At 38.6% G+C, this 24,567-nt stretch overlaps 1 protein-coding gene across 1 annotated transcript in view; it reads left to right on the top strand.

Moving 5' to 3' along the window:
- Window positions 1–24,567, top strand: part of eipr1 (EARP complex and GARP complex interacting protein 1) — a 100,218-nt gene that overhangs the window by 62,773 nt on the left and 12,878 nt on the right. Inside the window, exon 6 of the mRNA XM_079833226.1 lies at window positions 5,721–5,857. Coding sequence (XP_079689352.1) covers window positions 5,721–5,857 — 137 coding nt within the window. The remainder of the gene's footprint in view (window positions 1–5,720; window positions 5,858–24,567) is intronic.

Genomic DNA, 24,567 nt, shown 5'->3' with positions numbered 1-24,567 from the left:
GTCTGCCAGTGTTTTTATTCGGATATCGCTGAATCCCACAAAGCGAGAAGCGGCCACCAGGCTCACGTCTACGTGTATCTGGGGCGTTTTCTCCAAAGGAAGAAGTGTTCTCAAACAAACTGGCTGAGAAAATAATCAGCAGTATAAAATAAAATAGAAGAAATATTACAAAATGTGAGATCAAATAGTGTGTCTATTTTCTTCTACACTGCAAACAAAAGGGTTAGTTCACTCAAAATATTAGCCCATAATTTACTCACCCTCAAGCCATCCTAGGTGTATATGACTTTCTTCTTTCAACACAATCAGATTTATATTAAAAATATCCTTGCTCTTCCGAGATTTATAATGGGAGTGAATAGTAACTGAGATTTTGAAGCCCAAAAAAGGGCATCCATCCATCATAAAAGTAATCCACAAGGCTCCAGTAGGTTAATAAAGGCCTTCAGAAGCGAAGCGATGGGTTTGTGTAAGAAAAATATCCATATTTATAACTTTGTAAACTATAATCACTGGCTTCCTTTAACGGCTGTTAGCATACCGGCGGAAGAGTGACCTCTGACCTGACACATGACAGAGGATGTAGGAGAAGCGTCGACGCCTCTCATGGTTCAAACAACAAACTCAAGCTCCTCCCACATTTCTCTTTAAACATTCTCCTTTTAGACTTCTAATTTGTGAGTGGGGTTTTGTTTTTCTCTATCCTCTGTGCTTCCACGTTGGTCAAAATGTCATGCGTCGGGTCAGAGGTCACTCGTCATGACAATTAATATATATGGTAAAAATCGATTATGAAAATAATTCCATTGATATCTTTCCTCAGTGCGATTATGTTATAGCTGTGATGTGAACTCTGCTATTCTTTAATATTTATAATGATTTTTATCGTTATAGTTATCGTCCTTGGTGTGAACAGATCTTTACTCAGTATTTTTGTCTTGTTTTCCAGTACAAATTTCTAATCATTCTTAAATCAAGATACATTTACTTGAGAAGCAAAATTACAAAAGGTATTAAGGGTCAGATTTACTAGCAGCTTGTGCCATCTTTGCTGTAAACTACACTCAAGAAGAAACGCAGTGATAAATTAGCACTGATAAATCGTGGACAGGGTTATTTTTGCGGCTCAGTTTACTGGTGTTTGAGACATTATTTACCGCCCAAATAAAGCACGTCTTAAACCAGATGCTAATTTGCACTACTCTTGGTAGATTGTGTTGGTCCGGCTGTGTCTGTGTTCTTTAATGTGTGTGTCGTCAGTAGATCGCGCTCTGAACTTTACACTCCCATCTGCGTTTTTATGGGATTGCGCTCTCACGCTAATTTGCCCTGTTTTGTAAATCTGGCCCCAAGTCTTGTTTTCTTAAACTGTTTGCTCTTGTTTGCTTAAAACAAGAAAAAATATCTGCAAACAAGGCAGAAAAAAATTATCATATTTTCCCTTTTACTGAAGATGTTTTCTTTCCCCTATTGGTGTGTAAGTGTAAACTTACTTAATGGCACAATATATTGCAAGATTTTTGGATTCAAATATCCAAAAACTAGAACAGTGTTATATATTTTGTTGACTTGTGTACTTATTAACCCAAATGTTTCCAAGAATGTTTAAATAAAATTAAACTAATTAAACTAATTAAAATTAAATTAAAATTTAACCGGGATACGACCGTGTCCGTGCGTCGCCTATAATGACATCATACCCGCGTTACCCTCAATTTTATTTTGTAGAAACCATGGAAACACCAAAGACTCTTTAATAAATAATGTGTTTTATTAGACAGCTAAGAAACTGTTTGGATCATTCATGGACAGAAACTAATGATTGTTCTCCAGCTCAACACAGTTAGTCTTATTGTTTAAATCTGGTGTTGTTGATTTACTGCGAGTACCATGTTTTACCGCCTAATATGATCTCTCTCACTGCAGTGTGAACAAGTGTCTCATAGCAGGCGAGCGAACGCACAGAGTAGCATTATAACATCACTTTAACACACTCAAATGTGTGTAATATGATAAACAGCGCTGCGTTACCCCACACACACATGAGCGGAAGAACCCATCTTCAATGCTCTAACTGAGGGAAGGAGGTTGTTCCCCAAAATCTCGCAATACATGGCCCCGGTCATCCTCTCCTTAATACAGTGCAGTCGCCCTGTCCCATGTGCAGAAAAACACCCCCAAAGCATGATGCTACCACCCCCATGCTTCACAGTAGGGATGGTGTTCTTGGGATGGTACTCGTCATTCTTCTTCCTCCAAACACGTTTAGTGGAATTATGACCAAAAAGTTATATTTTGGTCTCATCTGACCACATGACTTTCTCCCATGACTCCTCTGGATCATCCAAATGGTCATTGGCAAACTTAAGACGGGCCTGGACATGTGCTGGTTTAAGCAGGGGAACCTTCCGTGCCATGTATGATTTCAAACCATGACGTCTTAGTGTATTACCAACAGTAACCTTGGAAACGGTGGTCCCAGCTCTTTTCAGGTCATTGACCAGCTCCTCCCGTGTAGTTCTGGGCTGATTTCTCACCTTTCTTAGGATCATTGAGACCCCACGAGGTGAGAACTTGCATGGAGCCCCAGTCCGAGGGAGATTGACAGTCATGTTTAGCTTCTTCCATTTTCTAATGATTGCTCCAACAGTGGACCTTTTTTCACCAAGCTGCTTGGCAATTTCCCCGTAGCCTTTTCCAGCCTTGTGGAGGTGTACAATTTTGTCTCTAGTGTCTTTTGACAGCTCTTTGGTCTTGGCCATGTTAGTAGATGGATTATTACTGATTGTATGGGGTGGACAGGTGTCTTTATGCAGCTAACGACCTCAAACAGGTGCATCTAATTTAGGATAATAAATGGAGTGGAGGTGGACATTTTAAAGGCAGACTAACAGGTCTTTGAGGGTCAGAATTCTAGCTGATAGACAGGTGTTCAAATACTTATTTGCAGCTGTATCATACAAATAAATAGTAAAAAAATCATACATTGTGATTTCTGGATTTTTTTTTTAGATTATGTCTCTCACAGTGGACATGCACCTATGATGACAATTTCAGACCACTCCATGATTTCTAAGTGGGAGAACTTGCAAAATAGCAGGGTGTTCAAATACTTATTTTCCTCACTGTATATTTGATAAAATATTCACATTTAATTTGGCATTGAATAAAAAAAAAAGCTAATATATTTATATTTAGGATTTCACTCTGAATTGAATTGAATGGCTTGTTGAAATGCATTCAGGGTTTCTTCTTAGCAAAGGACACCTGTAATGCCGCCTTACAATTTAACCAGAATAGATAATTTTAGAAAGTAGCATAATTATAATACAAATAATGAAGCTCCCTAACGTTTGGCTTCCACATTGAGTGTGTTTAAAATGCTGTCAAGGTAGCCAGGCGACCAAAAAATGGATCAATTGTTCAGTTGTTGTTGTGTTATTGTTCAGTAGCTCAGGCGTCTGCTTGTGCTGGAATATTGAGTCTGTTTCCCTGTGGTCAATGAGCGACACCCTGAACAAAATGAGCGGGAGAGATTCAGAGAGCGGGAAAATCTGCTTCTCTTACAGCATTCACAACTGAGCACAGATAACAAAGCAATCACTCAGTGCTCTGTGATTATTTATCAGATAAAGGACCAGTTTTGATTAATTTAACAGTATGTGTGAGGTTTGTCAGTAGTTTCCATTGAAATTTCAGATACTTGCGCAGAGTATATTCTGGCTTTATCTCAACTCTCGTCTTTGAATGTGCCTCTACCTTTATTGTTAAAAAACTCCAAAATACAAATGTATTATACATGCACTTCACTGGAGTTTCCAGCTGAAATGTATGATTGTACTATGTGTGCGGTACTATGTTATGACCTCAAAACACCTCAAAAGGGTTAGTTCACCCAAAAATGAAACTTTTGTCATTGATTCCTCACCCTCATGTCCTTTCAAACCCGTAAGACCTTCGTTCATCTTCAGAACACAAATGAAGATATTTCTGATGAAATCCAACTTTCATGTTCCAGAAAGGCAGTAAAAACATTATTAACCCCTAGGAGTCGGATCTGTTTTTGGGGCCCTTTAGAAGTTTTGACATGCTCTGACATTTGTGGTTTTTTCAGTTGCTTATAAAAATTAATGGCAAAAGTGTAATTGCACTGTATTCAGCACAAACTGGGCTACCATAATATGTGAGCAACATGTATGTACATGCTTGTATTTTTGAGAGAAAAATGTTTATGCATGGTTTAAAAAAAAAAAAAAAAAAAAGGTTTTAAAATTAAGGCCTCAATAGATATGTGTCCACAAGACTTTTGACTAATGGGTGTGTTGTGATGTTCGTGGGACAAAGACAAAGGGGTCGGCTTACTGGAACTCGTGGGGGTTTTATTAACTCAGGTTTTACTCAGGTTACAATAGCGTGCACTTCGCACAAACATAAAAAGTTCCTCATATAGTATCATAAATTCTCAATCGTCGGTTTCTCTCCAGCAGTTCCTCTCTGCTTCCTCCCCCAGCCGAGTTCCAGTCTGTCTCTCCGTCTCCAGCTCTCTCTCCTTCTCTCTTGTTTCCTCCTGCTCTATGTACTCTCTCCACGCCAATTACTGCAACAAGAGACAGGTGTTCATCATTTGTGCTTGATCCACTTACGTGCCGCTCGTCCTCTGACTCTCTCTCCCGTCACAGACTTTGCTAAACCACGCCCCCCTCGCCACAGGGTGTATTTGCTTAGAGTTTTTTGCTTTAAACTGATGTGAGAATCATTGAGCCTACTCATTCACATAAAACAATACACATTTAAAATTTGTAAGACAGTTTTTCTTCACAAAGCCTGTATGCGAGGAGGCGTGATATCTAATGAATAATGATGGAGATCACCTGAGAGGACAAAAGAACACAATAGCCTGCATAATGACCTGCACAATGAGCTGAAAAACGAACAAGTGCACGTAAAAGTGCCTTGTCAAAGCCGCGAAATGAAAGTCATATTCTCACACATGCGTTGTGGTGCTTCGTGAGTTTGCGTCAAAGGCCCAGGCGGAAGACAGTAACTTATTGAATAAAGTCGTTATTTTGATTTCTTTTCCCGCACAAAAACTGTTCTCGTCGCTTCATAAAGTTATTGTAGAACCACTGTAGTGAGATGGACTCTGTAACGACGTCTTTAGTAGCGTTTATGGGTCTTGAGAGTGAACCGTGCATTGTGCCAATGGAGGCCTTTCTGAGCCATCGGATTTTAACAAAAATATCTTACTTTGTGTTCCAAAGATGAATAAAGGTCTTACGGGCGTCGAACGACTTGAGGGTAAGTAATTAATGACAGGATTTTCATTTTTGGGTGAACTAACCCTTTAAGGTGCCCTCAACTCATATTTTAATATTCACGTGTCTGTAATGAGTGTGTTTTAATGGTAGTTGTCTCCCCACAGCATCATTTTGTGGGGCTTTGCAAACCTGTATTAATTCTAGTGTGAGCACTACCTCGAGTTTGCATTCTTTGATATAGTCAAAGCCCTCCATCCCAAACACCAATCGTAGTCGCAGATGTTTTAATTTTCTCTGAAGGTTCTTCATTATGGAGACTGCCTACATTCTGGACGATCCAGAAAGCCAACAAGGTCTTTCCTGGCCTTTTGCATTGAACTCTCAGTATAAACGGTGCACTAGATTTCTGGTGAATATGCAGCCATTGATTGAGATGTATGTGGATCGATTCTCCTCCCACAGATCTCGAGCAGTGCCACCCTGGAGGGCAAAGGGCAGCTGAAGTTCACCGCAGGCAAGTGGAGCCCACATCACAACAGCACCCAGCTGGCCACAGCCAATGACACTGCCATCAGAGGCTGGGATCTGCGGAGCATGAGGTAAGACAAACTGTGCATGGATGCTTTAAATATTTCAAAGTTTTACTGTACAAACTTGGGCTTGGGTCCCAATCGCCAGACCAAATGTTCCAACCGCACAAACTATTGTAGCAGACTGAATAATAATGTGTTTTTGTTAACAACATCTGAGAGCGGCTGTGTGCACGATTCCCTTTGACTATGTAAATTAAGCTTGCGATGGCAAATGGGCTAAAGAAACTGCTAATGGGAGGCTGTCTTTTGCACTGACCCAGAACATCCTATCAGTCAAATACATTATTTAGCTTTTAGATCTCTTTTCAACTGCCTGAGAGTTTAAAGTCGGCATGAAACGGAAGTTGCACTCGTCTTTTCTTCCCTATTGTGCCGTATTTATGAGTCAAACGGCTTCTGGAACAAGAACAAATGTAGGGCGGGGCTTGATTATGTATGTGGGGAATTGATGGGATGATTGTGGTTTGCTATTGGTGGATCTCATGTGAGTGACAGGTTGCCCCACCCTCATCATCAGAGAAGAGAAGAGATGAGCGGCAAGAGGGAGGGGAAGTTATTCTAAGTTATTAAAGTTGCTCTGTTAGAAAGTTTAAAAGACTAAAATATATTTTGTTTCCCCTTATAAAAAATTCTGTGGTGGTACTATAGTACTATCATACATCTTTACCATATTTGAAAGAAATTTATACTTTTATTGAGCAAGGATGCCTGAAATTGATCAAAAGTGACAGTTAAGACATTTATGATGTTACAAAGGATTTGTATTTTAAAGGGTGGTTGATTATGATTTGACTGTTTTAACTTTTGTTAGTGTGTAATGTTGCTGTTTGAGCATAAACAACATCTGCAAAGTTATGACACTCAACGTTCAAAGCAAAGAGAGATAGGAAATCGCTTTTTTAGGACTACAACAAACTTATATTTTCAAAAACATTCAAAAATCTTAAAGGGTCCATGATGTGGATTTTTATTTTAAAATGTTTCCTGAGGTGTTATATTGTTAGTATGATTTTTACATCATAAAATGTCATAATTTAGAAATAAAAGGCATTTTTCTATCCTGATTTTAGCCCTCTGGCTTGAATGCTCTGTTTGAAGGGGCGTGTCTACTGTGAGACTTCAGTGTAAACGCCCACTGCTGTGATTGGCTGCCGTGAGACTTCAGTGTAAACGCCCACTGCTGTGATTGGCTGCTGTGAGATTTCACTGTAAACGCCCACTGCTGTGATTGGCTGCCGTGAGACTTCAGTGTAAACGCCCACTGCTGTGATTGGCTGCTGTGAGACTTCAGTGTAAACGCCCACTGCTGTGATTGGCTGCTGTGATTGGCTGCTGTAATGGTGCGTTCACACCGGACGCGAATGAAGCGTTTTGCGCGAGTGATTTACATGTTAAGTCAATGCAAAGACGCGAATAGACATTCTGTGGCGTGATTCGCGCGAATGACATGGCGCAAATTGAGCATTTGACGCGTGATTCACGCAAGTTGAAAAATCGGAACTTTGCCGCCACGTTAACCAATCAGTAGTGACAACTATGAGGACAAAATCATATGTGGATACACGAAGCTGTACGTACTTTATAGAAACAGGAATAAAAAGGATCTTGCTTGGAAGAAAGTGAGTGAGGAGGTTGGACAGTCTGGTAAGTTGTAAAAAACGCTCTTTACTCAATTTGAGCTATACATAGGGGTGATTTCAGGGTGATTGGGACACTACCCGATTGAGACTACAAGTTAGTTAAAGCCGGCAAGTTGAGCTTATTCGCCGTATTTTAAAACAATCCATGTCAGCCATTTCGCAACGAGATGAGCCGGCTGGCCGAAGCCCCTCCCATGACGTGAATTTGCGTCTGTTGTCTAGTGAATGTCGCGCGCGAATAAAGCAAGTAAACTCAAAATGTTCAAGCGTCCAACTACGCGCTAATAGCACGATTTATTTGCGCAAGTAGCGTCTGGTGTGAACTTCAGTGTAAACCCCCACTGTTGTGATTGGCTTATATCTTTGCATTTGAAATACGTATTACATGTGGAACCCCTCTCGAATACTTTTATTACGTTTTTATTACGTTCACAGCCGTCGAGATGAACGAATCGTGAAACTGTTGATTATAGCATTATTTTTAGCTCTTTTCCCATCACATGAAAAGCTGCAGTGATGAGCATTGAGTACACAGACGGTCTGTTGATCGCGTGAATGCAGTGATCTTGTCATTGCAGAGCGTTTTCTCTCACAAAATGCTTTCACCACAACTAACAGCAAACACGACATCGACATGAATACAGTGAGAGCTTTGTGCAGCATAACAGCGTCATTCATTAAAACGGCAGTTTGGGCAAGTGTGCAGATACACTCGAGATGTGTGATTGACAGATCCGAATATTATAAAGAGAGTGTTCTCTGATCGCTCTCTAGTTTAATCATTTAAAAAACCATGTGAAGTTGATCGTTTAGTCACTGCATTGATTCAATGATGCAGAAACAACAGTATTAAAAGATTTCGAAAGAAAGTCTGTGTGAAGACTTGAATGATTAGGCACACATCAGAAATCACTGATCACAGATCAGGCATTAGTGAACACTGTTACTCACTGTCGCGGTGCTGTCGAATCCATATCGTAAAGTCTGTTTGTAAAGTCTATGCTGACATTGCGACAAAAATAACCTCAATCTATTTTCTCCTAATTCTCTGGGAGGGTAAAGCAGAGGAAGGGGAGGTAACCATTCCCTCCCCTTAACCATTCCCTCCCCTTATGACGACATACAGGGAAGATTCCAGATCGGCTCGTCTGAGCTGTCATTTTCTCGAAGGCAGAGAAAGACAGCCAGAACTCAGTTTACACGTATCAAAATTTCTAGCCACAGGGGGACCATATACAGGCTAGGGGAACTCATATTAATGTTAAAAAACCTTATACAGTGAAATTTTCATGTCATGGGACCTTAAATTATTCCAAAGTTTTGACCAGTACTGTAAGACAGTAAGGATTAATCTCTTAAAGGGTTAGTTCACCCAAAAATGAAAATTCTGTCATTAATTACTTACCCTCATGTCATTCGACACCCGTCAGACCTCCGTTCATCTTCGGAACACAAATTAAGATATTTTAGTTGAAATCTGATGGCTCTGAAAGGCCTCCATTGGCTCAATGGCACGGTTCACTCTCAAGACCCTTAAAAGGTACTAAAGACGTCGTTACAAAGTCCATCTCACTACAGTGGTTCTACAATAACTTTATGGAGTGACGAGAATAGTTTTTGTGCGCAAAAAAACCCTAAATAACGACTTATATAGTGATGACGATTTCGAAGCACGGCCTCATGAAGCTTCGAAGCGTTATGAATCAGTAAGTCTGACGGGTCTGACGGGTGTCGAACGACATGAGGGTAAGTAATTAATGACAGAATTTTTCATTTTTGGGTGAACTAACCCTTTAAGGCTTTTTCCTCCTCTGTATCCTCTTCTGCAGCTTCACTCCTCATCCTCAGTCTTCCACTCGTCTTTCTACTTTGGCATTTCACTTTGTGAAAAAACATTTCACATGTGTGTTTTTCACGCTTTTTTTTGTACCTCAACAAAAACTTTGTTCTGTGCACATTCATTTACAGCTCAGTGAGGAAGGTGTTAAAGGGAAACCGCTTCATCAAATGCTTTTTCCCAGAATAATGTAAAATATGCCCAAAGGTGCATTCATTTACTTTGCTCTTGACAGTGATGAACATTGTCTTCCATCTGTTTCTATTCCAGGCGAAGGTTTTAAGGGTTCATAAATAAATATATGCACTGCACATGATGGAAGCATCTGATATTTTTCATTTAGGTTGAAATTTAGGGTTTAGGGAAATGTAAGGTCATTTATTTTTAAATTTTTTTTGCTTTAACAATCAATGTTCATCACTGTCAAGAGCAAAGTAAATGAATTTACTCATTTCATTCACTAGGGGACCTTTAAATTACACATACTAAACGGACTGTGATTACTGACCGAACTGTTTGAATAAGTGAAATTACAGCTTGTTAGTCAGATTTGTGTATCATTTGTAATAATTATTCGCTGTGGGACTGATTTGAATGTGGCAATACTGCACATAAGTCAAGGAAAAAATGTTAATCTGCTTTAAGATGTGAACTACAACATGCAATACAACACATTCAAGTTTATCTGTGCAGCTGTAGCAAATATATATATTTAAATACATTTAAATTAGTTTATAATTTAAGAAAAATTAAATATAAATTCAAGTAAAATTGAAATAAAAAGTTAAACATGTAATAAATAAATATATAAAAATAAACATGCAATACAATATAATTTTTTTTTTTGTTTTTTTTTTTATATATATATATATATATATATATATATATATATATATATATATATATATATATATATATATATATATATATATTAGGGATGCACCGAATTCAGATTTTTGGGGTTCGGCCGAATACCAAATCCACTGGTTAAGATTCTGCCGAAACCGAATACTTAAAGGGTTAGTTCACCCAAAAATGAAAATTCTGTCATTAATTACTTACCCTCATGTCGTTCGACACCCGTCAGACCTCCGTTCATCTTCGGAACAGAAATGAAGATATTTTAGTTGAAATCTGATGGCTCAGAAAGGCCTCCATTGGCTCAATGGCACGGTTCACTCTCAAGACCCTTAAAAGGTACTAAAGACGTTTTTACAAAGTCCATCTCACTACAGTGGTTCTACAATAACTTTATGAATCGGCGAGAATAGTTTTTGTGCGCAAAAAAACCCTAAATAACGACTTATATAGTGATGACGATTTCAAAGCACGGCCTCATGAAGCTTCGAAGCGTTATGAATCAGTGAGTCGATTCAGCAGTTTGGATCGCCAAATTTCAGCAGTTTGGCGGTTTGACACGCGATCCGAATCATGATTCGACTCACTGATTCATAACGCTTCGAAGCTTCATGAGGCCGTGTTTTGAAATCGTCATCACTATATAAGTCGCTATTTAGGGTTTTTTTGCGCACAAAAACCATTCTCGCCGATTCATAAAGTTATTGTAGAACCACTGTAGTGAGATGGACTTTGTAACGACGTCTTTAGTACCTTTTAAGGGTCTTGAGAGTGAACCGTGCATTGTGCCAATGGAGGCCTTTCAGAGGCATCAGATTTCAACTAAAATATCTTCATTTGTGTTCTGAAGATGAACGGAGGTCTTACGGGTGTCGAACGACATGAGGGTGAGTAATTAATGACAGAATTTTCATTTTTGGGTGAACTAACCCTTTAATGAAGTAAACGACGTCCACAGCAGTGTAGGAAGAACTTTGACCGATTAATACTATCAGTTAAACTTTTTTTTACACTTTTTTTTGTTTGTTTGTTTGCTGCATGGTTAAAGAAAAATATGCTGTATTTGTTCACTCACGGAGCGCCTTACCTCTGTATTCCCGGGGCATCAGTGCCATCGGTTTTCGTAGTGTGGTTTTGGTCAAGTTTATTAAAGTAAACACTGTAACGCATGTTCTTCTCGCCGCTGTTTCCTGATGGTTTATAGAACAATCCCCCCGAGTCGCCCTCTGTCGTTTCAAAGAACAGCACAATGGAGAGTGAAGAAGGTAGCGCAGTCATTGGAGGCTCGCGCTGCGGAGACAGACGAAAGCAGCAACAAGGCTTGAGAGGGTGTTTTCTGCCGCGGGTTTAACTGTCAACAGGCTGCGCTCCAGACTAACACACATCATTTAGACATGTTACTTAAAAAAAAAAAACATACAAGGTGTAGATTGAGGTAGGCCTGCTATTTTTATTTGACAAAAAAACTATTCCGGTTCTTCAAAGCTTCAAACGGATTCAGTGTATTTTTGTATTTGGTAATTATTTAAGTGAAAAGTATTTAGTGTAGGCCTATTTGTTTTATTCTTTTTATTTATATTTGATCTGATCTGTATGCTGCCGTTTGCACGGTAAAATAAACCTTATGAGTTTTAACATTATGGTAAATGGTAAAATGAGTAGATTATTTCTGACTAGTCTACAGTTTATTTCATTTCACTCAGGTTTGCTAACTGCTCTAAAGAAACCGTCAAGCCAATGTATAAAGTTAAATTATTGCTGTTGTTATTATTAAGTTAAAAGTAAATCTAGTGTTATTATTGCTGGACCCCAGCAACAGCAAACAGAACCGAACCGAACCGTGGCATTGGTGTATCGTTACACCCCTACTATAAATGTTATTATTTTATCATCTTAAAAATATATAATTAAATTAGTTAATTTAAAATTAAACATGCGATACAATGAATTATATGAATCAATTTATTTGTCTGTGCTGCTACAGCTAAAAAAACATAATTATATGAATAAATCATACAAAATAATTAATGGATAAACATTTTTTAAATTATTCAATTCAATTCAATTCAAATTTATTTGTATAGCGCTTTTCACAATACACATTGTTTCAAAGCAGCTTCACAGAAAGTGCATTTCATAAATGTACATTGAAAAATGTTAGAAAAGAGAATGTTAAAGAAAAAATGTTAGGATAAGTTAATCAATCATGTATTATTTTAGGCCATAACAACGCTGGCGTTGAGTCGTCTCTTCACAGGCGTCGAGTCGTCTCATCACAGGTGTCGGGGCATCTGAAGTCTCCATCAGAGGCTGGATACAAACTGGAGCTGACGAACTAGTTACCTCGGGACTAGTGTCCCGAGATAACAACAGAAAAGCAGATGGGAAATAATTAGCATAGCTGCTGTTCAGAATATTAATGCTGTTGGTGCGATTTAACTGTAGTATAAAACTTAATTATAATGTGAATGCTTGGCTAAAGAGATGCGTCTTTAATCTAGTTTTAAACTGGGACAGCGTGTCTGAACCTCGAACAATATCCGGAAGACTATTCCAGAGTTTAGGAGCTAAATGTGAAAAAGCCCTCCCTCCTTTAGTGGACTTGGATATCCTAGGAATGACCAGAAGCCTCGAGTTTAGTGATCTTAAAGAGCGCGATGGATTGTAGGGCGATAAAAGATCAGTTAAATACACTGGAGCTAGCCCATTTAGGGCTTTATAGGTCAGTAGCAATACTTTGTAATTGATACGGAACTTAATAGGTAACCAGTGTAGGGATGATAAAATTGGTGTTATATGATCATATTTTCTTGACCTAGTAAGCACTCTAGCAGCTGCGTTTTGAACTAACTGCAGTTTGTTTATCGATGATGCAGGACAACCAGCTAATAAAGCATTACAGTAATCTAGTCTCGAGGTCATGAATGCATGAACTAACTTTTCTGCATCAGAAATAGATAGCATGTTACGTAGCTTGGCAATGTTTCTAAGGTGGAAAAATGCCGTTTTTGTAACATATGAAATATGACTTTCGAAAGATAAGTTGCGGTCTAATATAACACCCACGTCTCTTACTGTAGTGGATAAAGCGACAGGACATCCTTCCAAGTTAAAGTTGTATTGTGAGAGGTTTTGTGGGCAATTTTTTGGACCAATAAGTAACACCTCCGTTTTATCTGAATTTAATAGCAGAAAATTACACGTCATCCAGTGTTTAATATCATCAACACACGCTGTCAGTTTAGATAATTTAGCGTTTTCATCTGGTCGTGATGAAATATATAATTGAGTGTCATCAGCATAACAGTGGAAATTAATTCCATGTTTTCTTATAATATTACCAAGTGGCAGCATATATATAGAGAATAGCAGAGGGCCTAGCACGGATCCTTGCGGCACCCCATAGTCTACTGACGTCATCTTTGATTTTTCCCCATTTAGACAGACAAAATGGTAGCGGTCTGATAAATACGATCTAAACCAGTTTAATGCCTGTCCCTGAACACCAGTGTAATTTTGAAGTCGATCTAATAGTATTTTATGATCTATAGTATCGAACGCAGCACTAAGATCGAGTAGAACTAGTATTGAGATACAGCCTTGGTCAGAAGCTAGAAGTAAATCATTTGTGATTTTAACGAGTGCAGTTTCTGTGCTATGATGCTGCCTGAATCCTGATTGAAATTTTTCATAGATATCATTTTCTTGCAAGAAAGAGCACAATTGAGCGGACACAACTTTTTCTAGTATTTTAGACATGAATGGAAGATTTGATATTGGTCTGTAATTTGCTAGGTTATTATGATCTAATTGTGGCTTCTTAATGAGAGGCTTTATGACTGCCAACTTGAATATTCTTGGAACATGACCTAAAGATAAAGACGAGTTAATAATATTGAGAAGAGGCTCTTCCACTACAGGTAACAACTCTTTCAGTAGTTTAGTGGGTATTGGATCTAATAAACATGTTGTTGGTTTAGATGCAATGATAAGTTTATTTAGCTCTTCCTGTCCTATGGTTGTAAAGCGGTGTAGTAGTTCTTGAGGGGCGATAATTGCGGTTGAATCATAAGACATCATTAATGATTGTACATTTACAATTTTGTTTCTGATGCTTTCTATTTTGTCAGCGAAGAAGTTCATAAAATCATTACTACTAAACTGTAACGGAATATTTTGTTCAGGCGATGCTTGTTTATTTGTTAGTCTAGCCACAGTGTTAAATAAAAACCTTGGGTTATTTTGGTTATTTTCTATTAGTTTGCGGAGATGCTCAGCCCTGGCTGCTTTTAGGGCCTTTTTATAACGTGACATACTTTCTTTCCATGCGATTCTAAAGACCTCTAAATTAGTATGTTTCCATTTACGCTCTAAGTTACGAGTTTCTCTCTTGATAACATGTGTAGCACTGTTGTACCATGGTGCTTTAGGTTTCTCTCTAACCTTTTTTAATCTAATTGGTGCTACAATTTCTAATGTACTAGAGAAAATGGTGCTCATACTGCTAGTCATTTCCTCTAGTTCATCTGTTTGTTTGGGTTCACTTAGCAGCTGAGCCAGATCAGGTAAGCTATTTGAGAATCTATCTATAGTGGTTGGAAGGATTGTTCTGCCTGGTCGATAACGTGGCGCAACATGACAGATTTCAGCAGTACGCAGTATGCAAGTTACCATGTAATGGTCAGTGACATCATCACTTTGTGGTATAATATCTATATCGGTTGGGTTGGTTCCATGTGATATAATTAAATCTAGTGTGTGATTAAGACGATGAGTGGGACCAGTGACGTTTTGCTTGACCCCAAAGGAATTTAATAGATCTGTAAACGCAGCCCCTAACGCGTCATTTGTGTTATCTACGTGTATGTTAAAATCTCCAACAATTAATGCTTTATCGACGTTGACCAATAGATCTGAGAGAAAGTCTGCAAACTCTTTTAGGAAAGCAGCATAGGGCCCTGGAGGTCTATATACAGTAGCTAAGGCTAGAGATAATACAGATTTCTTTCTTACATCTAATAGCGTGACATTTAGCACTAGTACTTCAAATGAATTAAACCTGTGACCTGTTTTCTGGGTAACATTAAGAATATCTCTATAGATTGTTGCAACACCGCCGCCACGACCAATCAGACGGGGCTCATGCTTATAACAGTATCCTGGCGGAGTAGACTCATTTAGACCGAAATAATCATTTGGCTTAAGCCAGGTTTCAGTAAGGCAAAGTACATCGAAACTATTATCTGTGACCATTTCATTTACAATAACCGCCTTAGGTGTGAGCGATCTAATGTTTAGAAGACCTAGTTTTAGAAATTGTTTTTGTTCACTAATATTGTGATTTTCTGGTTTAATCACAATTAGATTTTTCCTAGATCCTACAGTAGATTTAATGTTTGACCTCACTAAACGAGGAATAGACACAGTTTCTATATAATGTTCTACATTGGTACTTATGTCAATTAAGTTAGTACAAAATTGGTTTTGTTCACTAATATTGAGATTTTCTGGTTTAATCACAATTAGATTTTTCCTAGATCTTACAGTAGATGTAATGTTTGACCTCACTAAACGAGGAATAGACACAGTTTCTATATAATGTTCTACACAGTTATGTTCAGACACAGTTTCTATATAATGTTCTACATTGGTACTTATGTCAATGTAGAACATTATATATGTCAATGTAGAAAATTATCTTATAATTAAAATCATTTATTTTTATATAACAATTTTTTTATTATTATTATTTGTTACTTCCCTTCAGGCTGTTTTTGCAAGCATAATATCATAATGTCTATGCTGGCAATAATTTAACCTCCAGCTATTCACAGTGAACATGGCCATTTGTAAATTGAATCCACTTATTTTTAGCTGTTCAAAACAGCTCCTTATGCGGCTTGACATTGCAAACTTGTATTTCTTGCCATATTATTTGAATGTTTTGTCATAACTATAAAGCTCGAACAGTTTTACAGTTTACTGCACTATTCTTCTCGTTTTATCCAGAGCCTTTTAAAAACAGTTACGACACTCCCATAGACTTCCATAGGAACTGAGGAATGCGGAAGTAAAGCGTGTCATGGAGCGACCAATAGTTCCAAACAACCAATAGTTCCAGCACTGAACCCCATTCATTTCAGTGCATCTCAAGCACACTCGCTGGCAAATTGATGAAATTACGGCATATTTTGAGATTTTATGGCATTAGTCGACCTCTCAGGAATATTAATAGAAGTGGTATTTTATGAAGTGTGTTAAGTTAATGTTTATTGTTATATAATAGATTGTTAGACTCTAACTGCAGTTAGATAACGTGAGCAGCACTGCTAAAGCTACTATATCCAGATGCTATCGGTCATATTTCAACAGTTTTTAGTCTCTCTGAGATCTTTCTGTCGAAAGCGTTTATATGAAGTAGCCCATTCAAGGAATAACGTATAATGCATATGAATAATGAATATGAATAACGCCTGGATAAAAAGAGTTGAATTCAATTGGTTGCCCTGTTTTTTAAACAGTATTTAAAACTTCTTTCTTGGGTTAAATTCTGTATATGCTAGAATCATTCATTTATATTCACCTGTTGTGTATGCTCATGTGAGTATAGATAACATTCGGACGTTAAAGGGGCTATATGCAACTTTTCCCCCAAAATAAACGTAACAATAGCCTTTTTATTTTACCATTTATGACTCAAACATCTCCTGATGAGCATACTGACACCTTGTCCGCTCACAGTGGGTGCACCTATAAAGCCTGTATCCTATTTTTCCTATTTTCTGGCGGGTCGTCTTTTCCCACGCTGTCTGCGGATGTGACGTCACCTCCGCTGCGAGAGCGAGCAGAAAATGAGAGCAGTTCTGTTTTTTGGCCACAGGTGTCAGTCGCGAGTTTAAATTTCAGAAAAACGCATATAGCCCCTTTAACAACATTTAAATTATGAAATAAATTACCACTAACCAGTAGATGGCGGAAGACGAACACTTATCGGCTCATTAGCCTTTTTTTCTCTCTTTTTTTGAATAAATTTTTATAGATCATCAGATCACTATTAAAACATTAAAATATACATTTTTGTTACTTCATTTGTACTGAAGTGTTAAATATAGGCTAATTGTAGGGAAAATCAAAAAGTCTAAACTTCTGACTAAACTTCACAATAAATCTTTATTTAAATCGTCTCTGTGCTTTGTTTGTCATGATGAGAGGATTTGTAGATAATGGGAAGATTCGTGTAAAACGTAAACTTGCACTAAAATTCATTCAGCGTTTTGAGACTATATAAAACTTGTTTTAACTGATATGGATTCTCATTACTGGTAAATTAAACATATGACTGGTCATTATTTTCAACAGAAATGCCCGTGATAGGCTACAACACTCAACGCTGTAAAATTTTGCATTCCCATGATCCAAAATAAAATAGCCAGATTACTCAAAAACAACATTAACGTTATCTCTTCTTTATCTCTCCCGAGAATAAAATGCTACTGTAAAGCCTAGTCGAAGTAGATGCACATATGGTGTTCATATTTACCAGAAAATCCTGCAAATATAGTGAAACTGCTGTCTGTCCTGATTAATCCTGTTCACACAGATTGACATCGCGGAGTTGTTTGGAACTATTGAGAGCTCCATGAACCATGTGACGAGAACAAAGAGTGTCGCAACTCTCTTATTATATGGCTCTGGTTTTATCAAATGAATCGGAAGTCTCGCACATTCACAGAAAACGGTTTACATCCGCAATGGAAAAAGAAGCTCTCAGCTGTTTGGATGAGCCACACACGCCGTGACGTCAGTGTTTTCGGCTAGCGGAGAGGACGTCTTCACAGTGTGTCAGACTGCGTACATCCTGACCTTTTCACTTCCCTGCTGTCCATCTAATACCCATAGCCTTTAGAAAGTGCCATTTCCTGCAGAGCGTTTAAGAGCTGCTTGAAATCCGCATGCTTTTAAACTGTCTTCCTTGTGGACCGAGGCAGACATCAGGCCTTTCATTCAGCGTGTCTTAGTTCACCGTGATGTTGCCATGGAAACAAAGGTCCGGCTTGGCGAGCATTGGGGAAACGCAGCCCGATCCGCTCAGCCACGTCCATTTATCAGCCGTGCGGTGCGGAACATGGGCTTCGTAATGACTTCTGCCACCGGGAAAAGGACGTTGGGAAGGGGATGCGGATTGACCCGCGCCGTGTCCGCAGGCTCACGGATCACCACTAATTAATCTCTGTCCGATTTTGTGTGGCGTGCGCCGTGTGCTCTGCCTGATCGGATCCCAATTTCACATTTACAAGCATGAAGGACTCAGGAGCAGCGCCGCTAACCTCATTTCCTGCTCCATTTCCTTGGCTGGGTCGGTGCTGGCTGTGTCTCCGGACGTGTGTTCCCTGCTCCTTAAGCAGGATAAAGGTCACAACCCTTCCGTCTGCTAGAGCTCTCCTCTGTTATGTCTGCTCGCTTTGAGAAGGCCAACTAGAGGGCGAGCAACAGATCTGACTATTGGCATAAAGTCTGCTGCATTTATCCAGATCTGAGCAACCTGTAAACCTGCAGTTTTATTAGCTTTTAGCTGATGTTTAGGGGACTTTAAGAGCTTGTGTTAATTGTATGTTTTATAAACCCTGTCAATAGCAAGGTTTCTGCGGGTCTTAAAAAAGCCTTAATTTGACCTTCCACAATTTAAGGCCTTAAAAAAGTCTTTAATGGGATCAGAAAGTCTTAGATTCAATATCATGGCATTTAATTAGCGGCCTATAATTTCTGCGATGCAAGAAACGTGGACGGAATTGCAGAATCCATTCATAAAAATGAAATTTACTGTATAAAGCAGAATGTCACAGAATTCAAGTTTTGGATGAATAAATCAAAAGTAGGTCAGAACACTTAAGGGTTAGTTCACCCAAAAATGAAAATTATGTCATTAATTACTCAACCTCATGTCGTTCGACACCCGTAAGACCTCCGTTCATATTCTAAACACAAATGAAGATATTTTTGTTGAAAGCTGATGCTGAGAAAGGCTTCAGATAGGCCTCCATTGGCATTCAGTACATTTACACTCCCAAGACCCATAAAAGGCACTTAAAACGTCGTTACAAAGTCCATCTCACCACAGTGGCTCTACAATAATTTTACGATGCGACGACAAAAAAAAAATCAAAATAACACCTTTATTCAACCTCTTCTTGTCTTCCGTGTATGCCTCCACGACACATGCGCGAGAATATGACGCAGATCCGGCGCTCGGACACATGACCCAGAAGAGATTTGTTTACAAGCAGAGGAAGACGCGCGTGTCTCAGCTGTTGGATTCTACATTGATCGTGCTTTAGGTCTCGGCGTAGTGCTCAAAATGGGACTAAAGTGCGCATTTCATGGATTCCCGAGCCCCGGCGCTACGTCATATTCTCGCGCATGCGTCGTGGAGGCACACACGGAAGACAATAACAAGCTGGATAAAGGTGTTATTTTGATTTTTTTTTTGCGCACAAAAACTATTGTCGTCGCATCGTAAAATTATTGTAGAGCCACTGTGGTGAGATGGACTGTGTAACGACGTTTTAAGTGCCTTTTATGGGTCTTGGGAGGATTAATGTACTGAATGCCAATGGAGGCCTATCTGAAGCCTTTCTCAGCCATCAGCTTTACACTAAAATATCTTCATTTGTGTTCTGAAGATGAACGGAGTAATTAATGACAGCATTTTCATTTTTGGGTGAACTAATCCTTTAGTACAGATAGTTCACCCAAAAATGAAAATTCTGTCATTTACTCACCCTAATGTCGTTTCAAACCCGTAAGACTTTTCATTCATCATATAACGCGATTGAGTCTCTTCAGATCTCTCTCTTGAAGCCAATATGCACAACCGACGCAACGTCATAGAATGTCTCTGACCAGATTCACGCCCACTTTTAGTGGAAAATAAACTAGACTCCCATAGACTTCAATACAAAATAGCGGCACAAAACAACGTCCATACACAGCCGGCAGGCTTGAATAACTTAAGAAATCACCAATATTAAACATGTCAAGTAATTATATGTCCAGCCTGCCTGCCATAGAGTGTGAAAGATACATCAACACACTTAATTTGGTCAATTTAAAAAACATGTCCCTTCATTCTCCCACCGTCATATTGGTGTAACAACCCCACCCAGTGGCCAGAGGTGTCTTTCCCGGACATTTACTCGTACCTCATCGAGTCACCAGGTAAGCCAGTGAATGATTTAACTTCGTTTTTGAATCAATAAGTACGATTGATGCTATCGGAAGCTAAGTCAGGCTAGTTAACTATGGCTGGACAGAAAAGTGCTCTCAGTACTCTAAATATAAAGACATAATATATACATTTAAAGATGTTTACTAGCAAAAAACAAAGTAAAATCATTCACTTGTTACACCAATTTGATGCTGGGAGAATGAAGGGACATGTTTTTAAATTGACCAAATTAAGTTTGTGGATGTATCTTTCACGCTCTTGGCAGGCAGGCTGGACATATAATTACTTGACATGTTTAATCTGAGTGATATCTTATGGGCGTTTTCACACCTGAAAGTCCGCACCAAGGTCCGAACTGAAGTTCATGTTTTGATACATTTTATACATTCGGTTAGTTTTGGTATGGATTCACATTGCAATTATGCGAGCGCACTAAAGAACTTTACATGACACACTTGCGTCCACTCGTCTTCATCTATGTGGGCGGCATCTGGACATTGATTGGTTTGTAAACGGACTTGCGTCTGACGTCAGCGTCTTTGACAAGAATGAATGAACGGACGCATATCGTTGCCACTATTGAACAGTGCGCATTGGCATTGCTTGACTGTTTTCTTTTCGTTATGTTAAAAGTGGACATTTCAAGCTTTATATACACATATTTCTCATGTTTGTGAGACGAGTAGCTGCTGAGTTTCGGTTTATTTGAGACGCGCTCCAGTTCATGTGCAAAGCATGTGATCGCTCCCGCCATTATTGTCTGCTATAAACTATTTGCTTCTTATTTATTAAATCCAGGCAATTATCTGATTATACGTTGATTAAAATTAAGATACAATTTTTACAAAACGAAATTCACATTAAAGAAAGGCTTTCTAAGCAAAATCATACAAAATTTCTTTCAAAATCATTTGTGACCTTCTGTCTTCTGACATATTGCGCATCTTTTCACTTTTCATAATAATAATAATATTAAAAATAAACAGGAACTTCCTGTAAATGGTCTGAAATTACGAACCATACAAAAAATGCTTTCACACTAGAAACGAACTGAAGCTTTGTTCAGTTTGAAACGGACCGAGGCTACCTCTTTTCGTCTGACCAAATTTCGTCTTTTGGTCCGGACCGTGGTACGGGGGAGGTTTCACACCTGTAATTTTGATTCAGACCAAACTGAAAAGTCCGAAAATCCGGACCACACAAGGTAGGTGTGAAAGGGCCCTTAGTTATTCACGCCTGCCGGCAGTGTACGGACGTTGTTTTGTGCCGCTATTTTGTGCCGCTATTTTGTGAGGAAGTCTATGGGAAGTCTAGTTTATTTTCCCCTAAAAAGGGGCGTTGACTAAATTAACAGTTAAGTTCCCGGATGTGCCGGTAGTCCGTATACGAAAGTGACTTAAACTGCAGTTCATGGACTGGCCACTAGAGACAGACTCCAGAAGGAGCAGAATCTTATTGAGCTCATGTTAAAATGCCCAACTTTACAGCAGAAGAACACATGATTACAGCCTGGTGCAAAAAGTGGTTTTGGTCTATACGGCTAATTTTGCCCTTCATGACGACTGTGAGGGGGTGAATTTTGTTATAACTCATTCGTTTACATTATATAAAGCCTTAAAGTTCTGCATAATTAAAAGTCCCGTTTTTCCTGTTTTTTTGAAGCTTTGATTGTGTTTACAGTGTGCAATATAACGTGTTCATGTTTCATGTGTAAAAAAACAGTATTTTTCACACAATTTACTTATCTGTATGCCGCTGTTTTCACTGTCCTCAAAACGGCCTGAGAATTTCCTCGTTCTATGAAGTCCCTCCTTCAGAAATACGTAACGAGTTCTGATTGTGCCAGCGGTTCCCGTGTTGTGATTCGACAGCAGCTTAGCTCACGTTGCCCGGAAAGGTCACGCCTCTTACCATAACGGGGAGATGAACGCGCTCAAACTACAGCCCCTGAAGGCCAAACAAAGGTGATTTGACTCCGGGATGAAAAGAACAGCGTCTGAACGACATGGCGACAAACGCAACCAAACCGAACCGAACGCAACACTTCCTCTTCTCCACGTGGGAGAGCAACAAGACCACGCCCCCTTTTTTGCGTATTCTTGTGGGCGGAGGTTAGTCGACAAACTGCTCTACTGACGTAATTAAAGCAGGATGTACATGGATGTAGAACAAACCGGCCGTTCGCTGTAGGCTTTGAAAGGGAACTTCTGTCAAATAAAATATCTCGCTTGGCATTGAACTTTGAGCTTTATAGTTTTACAGGTATTATTTATGCTCTAACAGCAACATTACACACTAACTAAAGTTTGAAAAATGGGATCACGAAGAACAGCACCTTTAAGGGCGTGGCCACTTTGAGTGACAGGTGGATTGCCGCTGCTGCCGTTTGCCTATTTTCGGTTATCTGGAAGTGATGCGTGGTCCCGCCAAGATGGCAACGATAGCTCGATGACGCACTGGAGCCTGGTTTTGGCGCAGACAGCGGACACGCCCCCAGCGTTTGAGAGCAGAGAATGCTGCTAATTTTTTCAAGATTTTGAAAAGCTATTTTATTTACTTGCCAGATTTTTTTATGATTAAAATTTGGCTGGGTGGTTAATAACACATTTGTCTGTGGTGTGACAAACTCAGAACACATTTACTTTACAGGGAATTTCAGAAACCTACGGGTGACGCCACAGACTCTACGTCCATTGTTTTAGACAGTCTATGGGCTAAACGGTCAAAAAGCCTAAACACAAATATGTCGAAATGCCGTTTGGTTAAGTATCCTCGTAAACGCAGTCAGTTATGTCTTAAGTCAATGTAACAAGCATGTGTGAAACTTGTGTGTAACAGTATATAGGATCTGTGCATTAGCTCTTAAAGTGACAGCTGCCTAATAAACCTGCTGCAGTCATTAATGTTAATCAAACAACAAAAGACAAAAATAAAATCACTCACTGCTCTTGAATGAATAACTTTTGTAGTTTAAATAAGGAATAGTCTATATTTAATGTAGGCAGCAGTGTTATTTTACATTTGATTACTTTATTCAGTTTCTGTTGTAGGCTATCACTCATCTGAATATGTTAGTACATCTTCCCAAAGCACTGTTTATTTAATGTGTATTTTTGTTATGTTGTATTTTTTGCTTGTTTTGTTTGTAATTAGTTTCTTTGTTGGTATTTTATGTTTACTCGTCTTCTCTAACTGTTTTGAGGACTTTTTACTTACATTTATTTAACTCCATGTTGCTCCAGGGGGATTGTCCCTGTAATAAGGGGACTTTGGATAAAGGATAAGTCGCTTTGGATAAAAGCGTCTGCCAAATGTATAAATGTAAATGTAAATGTAAATTTCCATTGCGGTTTTGCAAAATATTTATCGAATTGCCTGAAAAACAACCTCATTTGAGCATAAAAACTTTTTCCCCCAGTTTAACGAGTTTCCATTGGGTGTATTTTCAATTCGCAACTTCAATTTGTGCAATTTGAAGGGTAATGGAAACGCATAATGAGGGTCATAAACATATAGTTTCATTAGACATATTTTTGTCTTTGACAGATTATTTATGTCGCCCAATGAAGTTTTATACTATTATTATTATTAAATATGATTAATTCACGATATCATAATGAGTTTTGCCATTACTAAAAAATAAGTAACCCTGCCTTGCCTAAATAGCATACTAGTCATATACACCTTTTCCTATAAAAATATGGGAGACAAACGAAGAGTCGTATGCAATGCTATTTTAAATTCAGTCCTTGTTCCACTGTTGACAGAAAATGAGCCGAAATGTTGATAAAAGTTTGTTGTTGAGCAGTAAAATTGCCATATTTAATTGAAAATGTGTAAAACAACCTACATAAAACTAATTAAAAATACTTATACAGTATAAAATAACATTTCTCTCATTTCACATCTGACTACTGGCTACTATTTTGTTTTTAATCAATGGAAAGGAATAGTCATATTATTTAATTATCAGATGAATCAATTCCCAAATTAGTTAGTGGCAGTCCTAAAAAAGGCTGAGAAAGTTGTAGAGTAACAACAGATTTTTCATAAAATAAGGAAATACTTTTTAAAGTCTGACCACTGAAGATTTCCTAAAGTCTATTGAAAGAAATAATTGTCAGATTAATCAAATAGTTGCGGCGCTAGATGGAAT

Source organism: Gobio gobio (genome assembly GCF_949357685.1).
Source record: "Gobio gobio genome assembly, chromosome: 13".
Lineage (NCBI taxonomy): Eukaryota > Metazoa > Chordata > Actinopteri > Cypriniformes > Gobionidae > Gobio > Gobio gobio.
This window is presented reverse-complemented; position numbering and strand designations above follow the sequence as displayed.